The sequence below is a fragment of the Harpegnathos saltator genome, unplaced genomic scaffold (assembly GCF_003227715.2).
Source record: "Harpegnathos saltator strain DR-91 unplaced genomic scaffold, Hsal_v8.6 scaffold119, whole genome shotgun sequence".
Taxonomy (NCBI): domain Eukaryota; kingdom Metazoa; phylum Arthropoda; class Insecta; order Hymenoptera; family Formicidae; genus Harpegnathos; species Harpegnathos saltator.
The window spans coordinates 1,670,685-1,687,106 of NW_020229894.1; the positions used below are offsets into that span (position 1 = coordinate 1,670,685).

The 16,422-nt window shown below is 41.4% G+C and overlaps 5 protein-coding genes across 13 annotated transcripts in view; 4 read left to right on the forward strand and 1 right to left on the reverse strand.

Moving 5' to 3' along the window:
• Positions 1-707: 707 nt before the first annotated feature.
• LOC105181194 (synaptic vesicle 2-related protein) lies at positions 708-3,751 on the forward strand. Of its 2 annotated transcripts, XM_011137815.3 has the most exons (8): positions 708-892; positions 993-1,191; positions 1,393-1,577; positions 1,673-1,869; positions 1,959-2,022; positions 2,112-2,237; positions 2,356-2,564; positions 2,647-3,751. In XM_011137815.3, the coding sequence occupies exons 2-8, from the start codon at positions 1,161-1,163 to the stop codon at positions 3,254-3,256; spliced, it is 1,422 nt and encodes a 473-aa protein (XP_011136117.1). In that variant the 5' UTR covers positions 708-892; positions 993-1,160; the 3' UTR covers positions 3,257-3,751. The 2 variants fall into 2 exon arrangements, with proteins under 2 accessions (XP_011136117.1, XP_011136116.1); XM_011137814.3 differs by lacking the exon at positions 993-1,191 and having other exon boundaries at positions 727-892.
• Positions 3,752-3,833: 82 nt separating this feature from the next.
• On the forward strand, positions 3,834-5,362 carry viaf (viral IAP-associated factor). The gene is made up of 5 exons (XM_011137813.3): positions 3,834-4,019; positions 4,198-4,333; positions 4,416-4,644; positions 4,727-4,935; positions 5,021-5,362. The coding sequence occupies exons 1-5, from the start codon at positions 4,017-4,019 to the stop codon at positions 5,155-5,157; spliced, it is 714 nt and encodes a 237-aa protein (XP_011136115.1). The 5' UTR covers positions 3,834-4,016; the 3' UTR covers positions 5,158-5,362.
• Positions 5,363-5,700: 338 nt separating this feature from the next.
• LOC105181197 (zinc finger and SCAN domain containing protein 4D) lies at positions 5,701-11,411 on the forward strand. 5 transcript variants are annotated; one of them, XR_849605.3, is made up of 5 exons: positions 6,144-6,335; positions 7,362-8,916; positions 9,013-9,139; positions 11,017-11,183; positions 11,284-11,411. XR_849605.3 is itself a non-coding variant. In XM_011137820.3 (5 exons), exons 1-5 carry the CDS (start codon positions 6,333-6,335, stop codon positions 9,373-9,375), a joined length of 1,749 nt encoding a protein of 582 aa, XP_011136122.1. In that variant the 5' UTR covers positions 6,144-6,332; the 3' UTR covers positions 9,376-9,529. The 5 variants fall into 5 exon arrangements, 4 of the variants coding, with proteins under 4 accessions (XP_011136121.1, XP_011136122.1, XP_011136119.1 ...); XM_011137820.3 differs by lacking the exons at positions 11,017-11,183; positions 11,284-11,411 and adding an exon at positions 9,213-9,529 and having other exon boundaries at positions 7,362-7,908; positions 8,008-8,916; XM_011137819.3 differs by lacking the exons at positions 6,144-6,335; positions 11,017-11,183; positions 11,284-11,411 and adding exons at positions 5,701-6,112; positions 9,213-9,529.
• On the reverse strand, positions 11,160-12,684 carry LOC105181214 (uncharacterized). The gene is made up of 4 exons (XM_025304111.1): positions 12,321-12,684; positions 11,514-11,862; positions 11,241-11,390; positions 11,160-11,169 (listed from the first exon to the last, which is right to left on the reverse strand). Exons 1-4 carry the CDS (start codon positions 12,682-12,684, stop codon positions 11,160-11,162), a joined length of 873 nt encoding a protein of 290 aa, XP_025159896.1.
• Positions 12,685-15,719: 3,035 nt separating this feature from the next.
• Positions 15,720-16,422, forward strand: part of Task6 (TWIK-related acid-sensitive K[+] channel 6) — an 88,173-nt gene continuing 87,470 nt past the window's right edge. For all 4 annotated transcript variants that reach the window (XM_025304588.1, XM_025304586.1, XM_025304596.1 and 1 more), the window contains exon 1: positions 15,720-15,977. The gene's annotated coding sequence lies outside the window, so the exon portion shown is untranslated. The remainder of the gene's footprint in view (positions 15,978-16,422) is intronic.

Here is a 16,422-nt window from a genome sequence, read left to right on the forward strand (position 1 = left end):
CATTGAAATGTTATTAAATCCTTTCCACAAATGTTTGTCATGGAGGATTTTCGAATCCACATAGAGTCATCTTTTTGATATTAAGTTCTTCCATTGTGAGTATATTTTTGATAAATATTAATTGAATTTATAAAAATGCGCATAAATTTAAACACATCTCCCCCTTCCGAATTTTTTTATACGTATATTTATTTTGTTACATCAAATGCGAGAATTCGAAAACTATTCTTATTACCTTCGAAGTTTCCGCTGCACTCTTGCCGACAAATCGAGGTAGTACAACTCAGCGGGAAATCAGACGGATCTGTTTCTCAAGTAGTGTCATATGTAATGGATTTTTCCATCTATTACGGTGGTCTATGGTCTATGGTCGCAGCGTAGCTTATTTACCGTTTGTTCTTGTCATTAATTATTTGCACTGTGTCGCAATATAAAATTAACACGGACATTAATGTTGAAAAGCAAAGTATCATGAAATTATGATCATGGTCGTGTTAAAGTATGAGGTATTTATCACACTTTTGAAGTATTAACCTACAAAGGAACTGACAGTAATGTGCGATGACCTGAGAAATTCGGCGGCTTACATAAAATTAATGAAAATTCCTGATGCCGAATTGAAAAGTAGATCGCGACTTGTCTTTCTTATCCTTCTGGATCGATGAGCGCAAAGTAGATAAATATTTTGGAGCGTATACTTATGCCGTTTACGTCTAAGGCGTAACCATGTCGAACCCGGATAGAAAATCCAACGAACCATATCGCGAATTGGAAGAATCGCACGGCGCCGAACTAAACGTTTGCGCTCAGAGCATGTCAAGTTGTCACACGAGTCTCGAAAATGGCACTGAACGTTCCATGGAACTTTCTTCTGTCGTGGTTATACCTGATGGTAGGTTACATTAGCACTTTATTCCATATATGCAAATTATATATGTAGAAATTGCAATGTATCACACTGTCTAATCATTTGCTATTTCCCAACTGTACAGAAGGGATCACCTAACTCTAATGCTAAGGGAAGAACTTTACTCTATGTAAATATCTAACGTCGCATGGTAACATAACACCGTGGGAGTTGGTATTTTACTAATGACTATCTTAAGTCTGACTGATAACATCACATAGGACGTTACATAAAATGTCTCTAATAACAGTATATGTTAGAAATGCATGCACACGAGCAGACAGGTTTGTATATTTATTTTTTACACAACAATACGATATGATTTTTAGTCATGTCTGATATTTTTATTTTATTGCCAAATAAATATGAACATTTATTAGCGATTTATTTGGTGCATTTATCTATGCTGTTTTGTCCTATATCATAATTTATGAAGTTAACTTATGTATGATGAAATAATTGTTACATTGAAACTTCATTAACAGATACATTCACTGTGGTGCAAGCTATCAATACACTTGGCTTTGGTAAATTCCAAGTTAAACTTTCTCTATTCACGGGCCTCTGTTGGATGGTAGATAGCATGGAAATCACCATACTGAGCATTCTGAGTCCATCCTTGCATTGTGACTGGGGCATTTCCAGATATCAACAAGCATTGACGACAACGGTAATTTTTTAATTTAGATAATTATTATTGAAAATAAGTAGCTGAGACATAGCTAACAGCTGAAACGATTACGATTGCGGAAATGATGCTTTCAGGTGGTTTTTCTTGGTATGATGTTAAGCTCTACATTTTGGAATAATTTGAGCGAGAGATACGGCCGTAAGCAAGCTTTAACTTTGTGCGCGGTGCTGCTATCTTACTACGCCTTTCTCAGTTCGTTCGCACCGAACTTTCTCTGGATCTTGTTACTTCGGGGAGTTGTAGGGTTTGCTATTGGTTGTGTACCACAATCGTAAGTATTTGGTAAGTTTCTTAAGAACGTGCTACTGCGCTGTTTTGCAGTATATCGGTTACTATCGACGCATTTCTTTTTCCCCACAGAGTAACATTGTATGCGGAGTTCCTCCCAGCGAAGCAAAGAGCAAGATGTGTTATTTTACTGGATGTAGGTTCATAAGTATTTCAAGTTAAACTATATGCACGCGCCAAGTATACACGCCATTATAGTAAAAAAATATATATATATTTCAACAGTGTTTCTGGGCGCTCGGAGCTTGTTTCGAGGTCGCGATTGCATTAATCGTCATGCCCAATTTCGGCTGGAGGTGGCTTCTTATACTGTCATCCATTCCGCTGTTCGTATTCGCCGTAATAACACCGGTTTGTAATATATTCATTTACTTTCTTCATGTGTTTCGTCATTTGTTAACGACTTGATGAGCCCTTTAACGATGAATCGTGTTAAATGACATATTAAATGTTGGATATATATTTACAGTGGCTCCCAGAGTCTACCTTGTTCGACATGACAACTGGAAGGACAGATCGCGCGATCTCGACGTTGGAACGCGTAGCAAGAGAAAATAAAAAATCATTGCCTCTAGGAAGATTGGTTATGGATCGTTTTTATCAAGGTCATCATGGTCGGTTTAGAGATGTTTTAAGCAAGGAGATGTGCAAAACGTCCGCCTTACTCTGGCTTGTTTGGTAAACGCAATTACTATGAAATTTACTTCGGTATATACCTACTGTATACTTTCATACTTTTCTGTTTTTTTTTTTTTTTCAGGATGAGCACAGCGTTTTGTTACTATGGCGTGGTGTTAATGACTACCGAACTTTTTCACACATCCTCAGAACAATGCGGCTCATGGGATACGACCAAGAAGGAGAACGCGTGCCAATTTGACTGCCGATTACGACGCGGCGATTATATCGATCTGCTTTGGACAACGTTGGCAGAATTTCCGGGCATTTTCTCCACCGTCTACGCGATCGAGAAGATTGGCAGACGAAAGACTATGGCCTGCCAGTTGGTGATGTTCGCCATGGTGGTCTGTTTCTTAGGCAGGACCTGCCTATTGAGCAGAGCCGCCTTGACCATCGCCATTTTTCTAGCTAGAGGCTTGATCGCCGGTGTGTTTCAAGCCGCTTACGTGTACACGCCGGAAGTATACCCGACGCACTTACGTAGCATAGGTGTGAGCGCGTGTAGCGCCATGGCGCGAATCGGCGCGATGATCACGCCGTATATAGCGCAGGTGTTCCTGCAGTGGTCAATCACGGGGGCAATGGCGATTTATGCGACGACGGCGTTATGCGCCGCGATTGCTACACTCGCACTACCCGTTGAGACCAAGAATCAACAATCAAACAATGCGAGTCAAGAAAATAGATAGATATTCTTGTTGAAATATTTTAGCAGATTGACATCGTGAGATTATATATTACACATATAATATAGTAACGATAGCAGTACTTTGTCAACTTTTAACTCGATTGGGAATTGATGTTACATTGAAGCAAGCGTGATTATTATTAATATATACTTGCACGCTGCGTTTGTTTTCAGTTTATTTGTATGGGTATATCTTCTATCAAATCGCGAACGTACAATACTATATATATATTTTTTATCTATTTATTATAATCTACAATGTTATGAGAGATAAAAATATGTTTATTCACGAAAGCGATTCTATGGTTAAATAGAAAACCAATCGCACAGTACAGAACATACAAACAATGCACAAAGACTGATATGCAACTGTCAAGAAAAGTGCCAATATAAGTATTAATCATGGACGCGCATCGCTGTCGATTTTACATGAGGAACATCGAATGTTGTATAATTTAGATTATATATTTGGTATAATAAAATCTTTTAAACTGTATCAAGAATGTACTTTGAATGAATTTGTTGAAATATTTTTCTGAGCAGATCACTATATGGTCACAATAACTGTGTCGACGGTGCTATGTGTGTGTATGAGATCACGTATCTTTGTGGTGGAAAGTAAATCAGCTGTCTTCAGCTCTCGTGTTATATCTCAATCGTCACTACGAATATTTGATAAATATAAGAAATTCAAAGTACTTGGAGTTAATTTCAAGCTACAAAACTCTTGAAATACAAACACTTGATACAAATATTCCAGAATGGTAAGTATCAGTAACAGAATTTTGAACTTGTTACAATATGAGCATGAGTAGAGGTTAGTTACGCATGACTCCTTATATGGTAACATGACTGTAGGTTCTAAAATGCATATTTTATTTAAATTTTCGAATATATTATTTTATAATATATTCAGGACACTCTTAAATTGATTTCTTTTAGCAAGATCCAAATGAAGATACTGAATGGAACGATATCCTCAGAAGAAAAGGTATTATACCTGAGAAGGAGAAAGAAGTTACCGAGGATCAAATAGTAAATCTCTTGGAGAATACTATAGATAAAAAAACAGGATGTGGTAATTGCATATTTTAACCTTCAACCGCACATCTCTTTTGACAGATTTGTAGTTCATAATAATTTATTGTTCATTTGATCAGCCCCTGACAACTTGGAGGACAAGTCTTTAGATGAATTAGATGAACTAGAGGATGAAGAAGATGAAAGGGTACTCGAAGCATATCGACAAAAGAGAATAGCGGAGTTGAAAGAGCTAGCTAATAAATCAAAATATGGAGAAGTACGAGAAATATCAGCGGAGGATTATGTTCAAGAAGTTAACAATGCTGGGGAGGACATCTGGGTTATTTTACATCTCTACAAATCTGGGTACAACAATGAAGCAGTAACTTTTCATGATCTTCACACCCTACTAGCCTGAAAACTTATTTGAAAACTTATCTGTTTTCAGTATTCCACTTTGTACTCTAATCAATCAGTATCTCACCAATCTTGCAAAAAAGTTTCCTACTACAAAGTTTTTAAAGAGCATCTCCACCACTTGTATCTATAACTGGCTAGATAGTAATCTTCCTACAATATTCATCTATCATAATGGAAGCATAGTCAAACAAATTATTGGACCACTTGAACTCCGTGGCATGAAATTGACAGAAGCAGGTAATATACTTGGCTCTAAAGCACCTTTTGCAAAATATAAAACAAAAGAAATATACATTGTATACAGTACTATTTTATTATGCAGAATTAGAGTGGATGTTGGGACAATCAGAAGCGGTGCCAACAAAGATCAAAGAAGATCCCCGACCCAAAGTGATGGATGTCTTATTTTCAAGCCTAAAAAATGATAATGAAGACCTTTATGATGACAACGATTGGTGATCTTTTGTCTATATTAGGTAATTACAGAATACTGTAATGTAACAAATATTACAAGATCAGAGTGTGAGGGAAGAAAATATTTCACACTTTATTTATTTTATATACTCATTGTTTTTTTTGCACAAGCGAAAGTCAATCCATTTACAGATGTATTGCTTTCCGAATTTATACACCTTCGTTTAATCCAATAAAATACTTTATTACCGTGTTACTTGTTACACCTCACAATAGATTTGTTGCCTCCTAAATCATAATCCAAAGTTCCCTCCGTTCCCCTGAACGTCAAAGACGTGAAGTTAAACAATTATGAGACGGAATTGGTCTAACGGACCGCACTTCAGACTGAAATGATAACGGTTCCAGCGACGGACCTATAGGGCCAGAGTACAGACTTCTGCATAACGCATGAGAGAATCAACCAATCAGAGTTCTTCATTTCTGTCCTGAGGAGGCAAATGAAGAAAACTAATTGGTTTATTCTCTTATGTGTTATGTGTTATGTAAGGAGCCTGTACTCTTGCCCATATTCTGAACCCTCTTTCATCACTAAAAGTGACTTTAGAGTGGCTTACAGCCGATCGAAGCTTATAACCTACTTAGAATCTTATAAACCACTTTTCGAATCATTTTTAACGATAAAAGAGTGCAGAATAAGCCATTATATACCGGACTCTATCGGACTACATCGAATCTTCTGTTTTTTTGTTTCACGCAGAGTGACCTCTGTGTCTTGTATATGTGTTATATCGACGGGGACAAACAATTGCGTCAGACAGGCTTTTCGCAGAATCCACTAGCGGTCAGTGTGAATGTATCATGTATAGTATTTAGAAATCGGAAGGGTCGCACATTACCACGTTGAGAGCGGTAATGTTTATGATCCGAGGACCATAGGAATCTCCCTGGTGTTTATTACGGTCCCAAGGACTTCTCAGGTTTCTTTTTCTGCTTAACGGTAAGAGACACTCTTTTGTGTGTCTCCGTGAGCGAGCCGGCTAGCTCTGATAGGGGCTTGCTCGTTCGTTCGTTTAGTTCGCCGTAAGCGATCGATGGATTAGTAGTGTTTGCATTGACAGTATTCTCCGAGATCGTCGTTGAGTTGTTTCGTTACAACACAGAAGATTAGTAAACAGCTGTCAAACCAAGTTCATTGACAACGAAAACACTTGTGTGTGATGGTATATTAATTGAAAAAATATCGATCGCTGATTTCGTGATTTTCGACAATAAAGGGAATATATATGCGCGTCCTATTCTGCGTTTAGCCGGCATTTATCGCGTCGTTTTTTTTTATCGTTCCGCGTATACGATCAGAGATGCGTTGGTGATCAACTTTTGTGTCCATGCACGTTCACAGACTCAAGCGTGGTCTACAACGGTCGCAAGCAGTAAGAAGTAAACGTGAACAGTAAGTAAGAAATGGACCAACTACAGTTGATTATTTTTCTCATAATCGACTGTGATTGGTTTATTTCTTACGGCTTACGCTTACTTCTTACCGCTTACTGTCATTGTAGACCACGTTTCACATGTGTGAACGCGCAAGAGTCCCCCCGTGTTAAAAATATCTTAAATTTCGCGTTGAATTAATTATGTAAACGATAAAACACGCGTCTTTTATCAGTAAGATATCTTATCGCTCACCGTAAGCGTAGTGTTTGCACTTTGACTTATCTGTGTATACATTTGACATTTGGATTATCGCTACGCTTGTGACTAAATTCGACGTTTTCTTTTTGTCATCTTGTAACAATGGACGAATTAGTTCGCAAGAACCTTAAACGGTTCGTACTTTGCGATAGAATTCTTGAGTTCACGATCTTAATCTTAACGTTATTTTGAAGTTTTATGACGGGGATCAGATGGACCAATATTAAGTCTGTGCACTATATAACATTGTTATGAAATCGTATCTATGTATACGGAGGGAGAGCGTTATTTCATTGCTATAATTCATTGATATAATTATCGATATTTCCGTTTTTCAAGTTGGCTTTAAACGGATTTAAGCGAACGTGCATACCTACAGTATCTGTATCGTCGAAATCAGATATATCATCACGTAATTGCATGATGTAATTATGAATCTGATGATCAATCAGTCGGTGATACAATAGAAACGCTACGTGCGATTTCGTCCGTATAAACGTCCGCATCACGATCGCTTGCAGCGACGACACTAATGTCTTGTTTATTGCCTAAAGGTACGACGAAGCACAGAGCACATGGGGAAAGAACTGCGAATTATCGGCGAAGAAAGTATGGAAAACGGCTACGTGTATGTGTTTCCCGAAGTGGGAGCCAGTGAGAATGGTCTCCCAGACGACGATGCGAATGCACAAGTCGCAGCGCAACCCACGCGAAATCTGCCGAATATTTTGAGGAGCAGCAATGCGAAGGCATACAAGAATTGCAAAACACTCATACTGAACAAGAACGACATCTCCTTCATATCCAACACGGAGGATACAAATATGTCTTTCGATTCAAATACAACATTATCCAGAGCCGACTCGGACAAGAACAGCAAGTACAATAAGGTCGCGTCGCCGAAGTCGCACCATCAGAGGAAACAAGTGCACCATCCTTTAGACACGCGGTACGATGCACTGAACTGGAATAATAAGAAGAAAGTCAAAAATGCACTGCAGACGATTGGCAAATTAGAAACGCTGTATGCTTCACTAGGTCACAAGGGAGATACCTCGACGAAGAAGATAAACAATAAACTCAGCGGTAAAGAGGAAAAATGTATGTTTAAAAAATCAAGGGGAGCAGCGAGTCGCAAATCCGATAATAGAAAGACAGCTAAGTTGTCAGGACTTGACACTGGATCTACTATTGTTCCAGGTGTTGTTGATGCGACGGACCAGACAGCCGTGCAAAATGTCACGAACGATAAGTTTTTCGGCGACGAAGTATTTACCGACATCATGGACGTTGAGACGAAATTGGACGATATTTTATATCGCGATAACAATATTTACAATCCCGAGAAGAAGCGTAATACGGTTTGTAACAGTGTCATTTCTGGCAAATCAACAGAGTGCAACACGATGCAGCAGGATGCAGCGTTTCGAAAGGATCTATTGAGTTACGAGTTTTCCGAGGATAGAGATAACTTGGAAGATGATTCGATGAGCAAGAACACCAGATCGAATTTCTTATTCGCGTCTGAAGTATTGTGCACCTGTACTTGTGCGAATTGTACGTCTTGTGACAAAGACTTCATATTGTGCGAGGATTCAGTTCCGAGAGATGTTAACAGCAACATGGAGACGGAATTCTTCACACCCTGCGCGTATGATTTGTATACTAGCGATTATTATCATATATTCGCTGACATAGACGATTTCGATAAAAAGATTTTCCGCTACGAGGAAGCTGAGAACACGTGCGTCACGAAAGAGAGCGCGTGTGATTGCAACAACATTAGTAGCTGTGACACAACGAAGTTAACAGAGAACGACGCTAGTGCGCCAACACCTGTAAAGCAAAGCGACTTGGAAATTTTTTACTCGGAAACCGATACGAGATTGCAAGAGAACCACGTGGAAACGCATTCTGCAGAACCCATCACGCACTCTGATGACGAATCAACGGGATCTACGGGACATAAAAAAGATCTCGATAAAACGGAACATTTCGAGAAGAATATAGAAGGCATTTCGTTGGAGATATGCAAAGCTTCTCAAGATCAAATTACTGCCTCAACCAAAGCTTTCGTTTCCAAAAACCGACCACACAGGAGTAAGAAAGGTAAATGAAAAAGAAGTGTCAATCTCAGTTTCTATTGTATTTGAATTGCCTTCGCTCTTATAATAGGTATACGTGATGGATCATTTTTGCCTTCAGATTTATATGTTATCCAGTGTACTCAGTGTAGTAGGCTGTTCAACGAGAACAAGTTTAGGAAACATTTTACTCATTGCAGTTTCGACAAGGAAGATTTCAAATGTCACATTTGCCAAAAAATATACAGGTAAGAACACAAATGATCAAGCGTGCTTTCTGTAAATATGGAATATGTATTCATATGACAAACGAATTTACAGATATAAATCGTCATTAGTGCATCATCTGAAAACAGTGCATCATTTGTCACACGATGTCTACGGAAAGTATTACATTTGTAACAAATGTAGCAAATTGTATGTTAGATTTCGTGCTTTCCAAAGGCATTTACTTATTCATAACGATTGGGAAGTGCACAAATGAGTATGAAGACTGTTTTCGTAATGTGAGCTTTTTCGAGTACCGCAATCATATTATTATTATTATTATGTTACGAAAATCCCACCTGGTCAACGCAGAAGTGTCGCAATATTAATTATTATTCATTGGTTCATTGAGGCTTAATTAATTATGTACTACAAGTTATTTTAGGTTTTGTTGTAATCAATATTTTATATCTTGATTTTCAATTTTTTTACATTGTAATTTTTTATCACTTAGAATTCTTTCTTTTTTTATATTTTTCTGGTTTATAGTTATTGCAACGTGATATATTTTTTGTACATCTCATATTCTTTGCCGAATTACGTACAAATTTTGATAACGTTTTTTTTTTGTTACAAAGTAAATTATTATAAAACAAGGAGATAAAGAATTTTCATTTAAGAAAAGTCGACTTTGAATTCCTCAAAGAATATGCGATTCAAGGAGGAGAAAGAAGAAAAGTACATAGTAGTTATAAGTAATTTTTATTTATATCTATTTTTATCAAGAACTCAAGTATTTTACTATTTTTCGTTTTGTCTTCTTTTTATTCTTCTAACTGAAAACAGTTGGTTACGTTAGTAGCGGTCACATATAAGAGTGGGATAATTCTTTTATATTTCGACAATATTGAAAAAATATTACCTCTAGAATATCTATTGGCATTTTGTAATACTTTTTTTTGTATAATCCGATATGTGGCAAATAATACATTGCAAATATTTACTGCCATTTACCAGTCAGTGTCATTTATTTAAACGCCATAAGAACGGACACATACGATAGCGATGTCATTATAATCTTTGTGCGTATAGAATAGATTACGGATTAATTAATATTAATAATAATTAATATTAATAAGTTGGAAAGGAAGTTTGGAAGATTAATTTTTGTGGTGGAAAGAAAACTTACTGTTTTATAGTAAGAGAGGGACATTATGGCGAATTTCCCAGCGGTAATTTTGCAGGGTCTCCTTGAGCGTGTTATTAACAATATAATAGGTCGAGCATAATTCGGCGGGAAATTGATCCATTTTAGATTATATGCAGTTCTTCCAATATTTTCGCTCTTCTCGTCGCCATGCACGAAAATTACGTTAGTTAATTATTACATTACAGAAGATTAAAGAGTTCTATTAGATCATTTTAAGTCTCTCAAAGTAAATCGCGAGTTCGAGTAATTCGCTATCTATATGTTACAATCTATAATATAGATTTCCTTTCGCGCTCTCTTAAAAAAAAATCTGTTCTGAGATTTTCACATCATTAATATTCCTTTTTTATATTCTTAGATATTCTTTTATATTCTTAGATGATTTATCCTACATTATTATTTCAAAATTTTATGAAACAAAAGAAAGGGAAGATGCAATTGGAGGGAGATTAGTACTCGTGAATTACCTTTTCGATAATGCACTCTCCAACATAGCAATATATAAACATATAGTATGTAAATAATACCCCGTATATGATGTACGAAAGGAAACCGGTAACATTGTTGTCACGAACAAACTGAAACAGGAAATTTTCTTGCAGTGACTCGTATCTATATATCATCCACAACACAATGCGCATCATTTTGTGAAAAGAAAATACAAAATATAACATATTGCTCTTCCGAAAGTCAATACTTCCGTTATAGGTCACCAAAGTTTTCCGGCCAACTCTCGCCTCGAGGATGAAGATCGAAGACCGTGCGTCATTCTTCTTTCATCTTCGAGACGAGCGGAGCATTTAGAGTTCCGGAGTTTAGCGAGAACTATTTCAAGGACACTTCGTGTTACCTTAGTGATTTCTATCGGAACACACGTAAGTATGTCACATATTTTTTAAATAGCGCGATTCAAGAACAATACGCTACGGTACCGTATATACTTGTATAGTTTCGTATACATATACTTATTTATAGACACTACCAAGACGATCTGGAAGCCTTGCAGTGCCAGAATAACAGTGGTCAGCAGTAATTGGAACAGGATGAAGCTGTTGAAGGATTTTTCCACGACGTTCATGTAACTGAAACACCGCCGTTAATAGGAACCATCAACAATCTCTCGTGAATCTCGAGAAATGAAGAATCTACACTCGGCACGCGCAAATTTCACCCGCCGCGGAGACGCGGTCGAGACTTAGCCATACTTGAGAATGTGCACATGCCGCTTCACGATACACGGCAAGCACGCGCAAGAGCGGAAACACGCGTCCTTCGTGCCATCGTGCTCGACGGTGCCGTCGTACCGCTCCAAGGTCGCGGCCAACACGTCCAGCTGTCCACACGCGTGAAACACAACGATGCAGATGAAGCAGTCGACGGAGAATATCACCGTGCCGCTGATCAGGCCTATGATCGACTGTCCGACGTACATCATCTCGTACGCGTACGGTTGCTCCAGGGAAAAGAACACGTCGGTGGGCAATCTGCTGCTGGTCGCGTTTGCAAGCTGCCCGCTCAGCCACGCGCTCTCAACGAGCGGCGTTATTATGTACACTGCAGTGAAGTATCGTTCGTGTTATTATCGCGCGATTCGCGAATTTGTCGGTGATGATGAGTGATAATTAAATGACGATTTAACGTGTTGATTATCGCGTTAGTGTTCGTTGATTGCGCGAAAGCACAGCTGGCGATTGGCTCTTGTCGAAGATACATAGATGAGTGCAATTCGTGTATCTGCATGAATCTTTTATCTCGTTTCATTTCTCTAGTCGATTTTTCAAGTATGATTAATTATACATGCAATTTATAGGTAATTTAGTGAAATATGGTAATGCTAGTGAAATCTGGTAGTGCCGGTCATCGACACGGCATTTAACGTATTGGCGTGAAGGTAACACAATTGAATGACAGAAATAACACAGGAATTGAAACAGCCGATTTTTCCAGGTTCACGCGCCGAACGAGAGAGCATTCGTTCAGAGTTCGAAGACGCGTCTCGTGATTCCTCTCACCTCCGACCGCTAACATCATCCATACGAAGCAAAACACATTGATCTGCCTGCCTTTCTTCGCGTAATGGAACATGGCACGTCGGTCTCGCGCCGACAAGTAACGATAATTGGCCCAATCGCGGCTCATGCTCCGCAGGATGAGCCGCAAGTTTTTCGCCTTCGTCTTCATGAGAACGAATTTCACATATGCGAAGAATAACGGGAATGTCAAGTTGGCCTGATTCATTATCGCCACCCAGTTCGTTATCATAAACAGATACACTATCGCGGGACAGTTGATGACGAGCATCGTTCCGAAGCTCAGGCCGCATCTGAGATGGGAGAGACGCGATGTGTCCAGCGGCCACATGCCCAGCAGTCTCATGCTCCAACGATTTATCGCAACCGCGTAATCGAAATTGCCCGCTTCCTCATCCGCCGTCGTGCCGCTTTTCAGCCGGTCGACGACCAATTGTTCGATCGCCCCCGTCGCCGGCGATTTCGAACGAGCCGCGGTCATATCTCGAGCAGCGTCGATGATATCGAGATCGCGCACCGGCGGCAGTATTTCCCAATAGACGCGATTCGATTTCAAACAGCGTGAATTTCAGGCGATAATTGGTTGAGCGAAGTGACAATTTCAAGCGACGCGTACTCGCTAATGAGCCCGATTTTACGCGAGCGATTTCAAACGGGGAGTCTGCGATTATTATTTGCGATTGATATCCGTGATTTTGCTCCAACGCCACGTGTCCGTCGACAAAACACGGCGGCGATACCAATGCGGCGAGCGCAAGCGATGCCCGCGATTGCAACAGCACGAGCGCGACTTTTATCGGCGCTTTTAATCGACAAGGGTCCCGAAAACCCTCGACCTTCGATATCCTCCCGCTGACACTGCCAATTCCGACTGACGCCGGAATACCGGGTTACTTCGTTACGACATCGACGGCTTGTTCGAGATACAATTATTATTTCTATGAGTCAGCCACCCCTCTCCCTGTGTTATAGTTAATTGATCTCCTAATCGCCCGCTAAATTACCAGTCTATTATTGCCCCGTTCGTTATTTATTTAATTGCGGTTCGCGCTAATTTAGGATTAACGACAGCTCCGCGTAAACATACGCGGATGTTACGTCTATTGACAAGGCTAATTACTAATAATGATACGGACATGACCGGAAAATTGATCTTCGCAACGAATCGTTCGTTCGACTCGTGAATAAATTCGACGGCTGTCGTGTGTGTGTGTGTGTGTGTGTCGAGCGTTGTTAGCTTCGCTTTTAAATTTTACATCATTTTATAAGGTCATTATATGAAGGTTGGTAGAAGCACGTGTACATATATTTAGAGGGGTACCCCATTCTCGGATTTTGATTATAATTCCCCTCAGATATATAATTTGTATATAATAATTATATATATTTCTGTGTAATTATGTCGGCGTACGCCTACAAAGTTATTCAGACTGAGGAAATTAAATAATTTCATATATAATATTCGTATTTAACGATTAATCCTACTTTTTGTAAAATATACATAAAATTATACAATTTCCCAAGCAAATATAATGTCGAACGAACACACGAATAATATTGTCATATTTCTCACGAATTAATTAAAATTCGCAGTTTTAATATATTTAAAACGAGCTATTTTGTGGGATTTTCTGGAAGCGCGCGAAGAGACCGAAGCTGGACGCATCGTGACGCGAGGTGCACGAAGGGTGCAGGATCACTTCCGGTGTCTTGACTCCTTGGACCTCGTGATTCCGATCACGAGGTAACATCGCGAAATATCGCCTGTTCGTCGCTATTTACACGTCCGGTTCTCAGTAGTAAATTGTAACGAGATCCCGTCACGTAGCCCGTCGAATTTACTGACGATCGTGCCGCGACGGATAAAAGGGGGTGGCTTCACCTTTTTAACGACGTACGATATCGCTCGCCGGCTTGGGCTGCGGTCGCCTCCAACATCGTGCGCCGTATCGACCGCGCTCGGCGGCTCATCTCGCGAGATGCCGCGTAATCTTCGCGGCCTCGATCGGCATTGTACCTGGCAGGCAGCACGGCGCCGGTGTGTGCCGGTCCCGATAAACTTTAATCAAATGGAATCTTAAGTGAGCGTCGATACGTCTCGCCTCTCTCTCTCTCTTCCCGAATGCGCGCGACCAAGAAGAATAACAATTCGGAGGCGGCGAAACTGAGCTCTCGCAGGAGACATATTCAAATTTAATTTGCAACATACGCCATGCAATTCTAGTCACTCTCTTTTTCTCATAATGTACCAAGGATGCTCATCTTAGGGAACATTGATACATATTTTGCTGTAGGTTATTAATTAATTAGAAATTAATTAGAAACAAAGATAAGAGGAGACGTTGTAACTAATCTCACGAATCCGTCGCATCCGAGTATGCGATTAATTGGCAAAACAGTTCGTCGCCAGCAGGAGCCTCGAGACTCGCGTCTCGAGATTTACGGGAAATCCGAGGAGAAAAAGAGGAGGAGAGGAAAGGAATCTGCACGTCTCTCGGATGCTGCTGGCAGTAGTGGTGGTTCATGAAATATCGAAATCAATCGCGCGGTATCGACGTGAGTATCGGCGTGAAAATATGGTGGAAAGAAAGGGCCGAGTGTTTATATATTTCCTAATATATCGTAATATTGTTAGCCATCAGTCCAGTCCGCGCGGGTATCTTTCTATTCCGAAGCCGCGTGTACCAGTAGCCTGATCCCTCGCCTTCACCCTCGGCGAAAAGGGTGGTTCGCGGTGGCGCCGTGTCCGGTCAAAATGGGAACGACACAGCTTGCGCCGGAACCGCGCAGATCCTCAGTAGTTGCCCAGACGCTGTCACGGGCGTAGCTGGATGCTGGATCGTCTCTCTCTCTCGCGCGCGCGCGTGCCGCAGGGAGGCGCTTCCTTTTCTTCTTCCTCTTCCTCCTAATCACGTCCTCCGTCGTCGACGACGTCGCCGCTGTCGTCCTTGCCGTCGTCGTCGTCACTGTCGTCGTCGTCGTCGTCGTCGTCGTCGTCGTCGTCGTCGTCGTCGCCGTCGTCGTCATCGTTATCATCATCATCACTAACATAATCATCATCATCATCACTGTCATCATCACCACCACCGTCACCGTCGATCATCATCGGCGGTCGTGCCCGATCGCAACGTCACGCTCATTAACACGGCTCGATCGTCACCTCCGAGAGCGAGAAGAAGACGCCGGAGAAAAGGGAGGCCGACGACGGACGCGAAGGGTTTCTCCTGCCGGCGTGACAGAGGGGGGAGAGAGAGAGAGAGAGAGGGAGAGAGAGGAAGAGAAAGAGAGAGGGAGGGAGAGAGAGAGAAAGAGAGAGGGAGGAAGGGGGAGAGAGAGAGAGAGAGAGAGAGAGAGAGAGAGAGAGAGAGAGAGAGAGAGAGAGAGAGAGAGAGGAGAGAGAAAGAGAGCGAGAGAGAGACAGAGAGAGTGAGGGTGAGGAACAGATAGGTGGATCAAGACGAGAAGGGGGTAGTCGGAAGGAACGAGAGATATAGGACGAGACAGAGACCGACCGGCGGCGGCGGAGGGGAGGTGTTGCTCAAGTGTATGGTCTGTGTATGGTGCAGTGCGGTGCTGTGCTCGAGAGAGAGAATGGCGTGGACGGATTTCGACGCGTGCATCTCGTCGTGACGTAGAAAGGTAAGAGGTCGAGAGCGTCGGCTTACGCATTACTACTCCTCGTCACCGTCACCGTCACCATCGCGCGTCTTCTTCATCCGTTTCTGCCTCCCCCGTCTCTTCAACCGCCGTGAAACGCGTCACAGCCGGGCGAGGGGGGAGGGGGGGAGGCAGGTGCCGAGTTCGCGCGATACGCCGCGAGATCGTCCGCTGTGTTTTTCGCCCGGTCATCCTCTAATCGTCGCGTGATCGGAGTCCCGTTAATCCGTTAATCCCGGATTCGATGCTCGGCGTTCCTGTGTCCATCCATCCATCCATTCATCCGTCCATTTATCAGCCCGACCGGCACGGTGCGACGCGTCGCGTCGCGTCGCGGCGCCGTGCCGTGCCGTGCGGTGCGGTGCATCCTGTCGCGTGTGCGTCTGACGCGACGCGTGCCTTTACTACTGTCGGCCGTACGCGCTGA

What these genes read in the sequence shown, in the direction of transcription:
- LOC105181197 (XM_011137817.3), top strand. An exon ending in ACCACACAGGAGTAAGAAAG is followed by an intron (nt 8,917 to 9,012) that starts GTAAATGAAAAA and finishes TTTTGCCTTCAG; the next exon opens with ATTTATATGTTATCCAGTGT. An exon ending in ATTTGCCAAAAAATATACAG is followed by an intron (nt 9,140 to 9,212) that starts GTAAGAACACAA and finishes ACGAATTTACAG; the next exon opens with ATATAAATCGTCATTAGTGC.
- viaf (XM_011137813.3), top strand. An exon ending in TTACATCTCTACAAATCTGG is followed by an intron (nt 4,645 to 4,726) that starts GTACAACAATGA and finishes ATCTGTTTTCAG; the next exon opens with TATTCCACTTTGTACTCTAA. An exon ending in CATGAAATTGACAGAAGCAG is followed by an intron (nt 4,936 to 5,020) that starts GTAATATACTTG and finishes TTTATTATGCAG; the next exon opens with AATTAGAGTGGATGTTGGGA.
- LOC105181194 (XM_011137814.3), top strand. Translation starts at nt 727, where the DNA reads ATGTCGAACCCGGATAGAAAATCCAACGAACCATATCGCGAATTGGAA. An exon ending in TGTCGTGGTTATACCTGATG is followed by an intron (nt 893 to 1,392) that starts GTAGGTTACATT and finishes CTTCATTAACAG; the next exon opens with ATACATTCACTGTGGTGCAA. An exon ending in ATTGGTTGTGTACCACAATC is followed by an intron (nt 1,870 to 1,958) that starts GTAAGTATTTGG and finishes TTTTCCCCACAG; the next exon opens with AGTAACATTGTATGCGGAGT.
- LOC105181214 (XM_025304111.1), bottom strand. Translation starts at nt 12,684, where the DNA reads ATGAGACTGCTGGGCATGTGGCCGCTGGACACATCGCGTCTCTCCCAT. An exon ending in GATGATGTTAGCGGTCGGAG is followed by an intron (nt 11,863 to 12,320) that starts GTGAGAGGAATC and finishes ACTTCACTGCAG; the next exon opens with TGTACATAATAACGCCGCTC. An exon ending in CGGCATGTGCACATTCTCAA is followed by an intron (nt 11,391 to 11,513) that starts GTATGGCTAAGT and finishes GCGGTGTTTCAG; the next exon opens with TTACATGAACGTCGTGGAAA.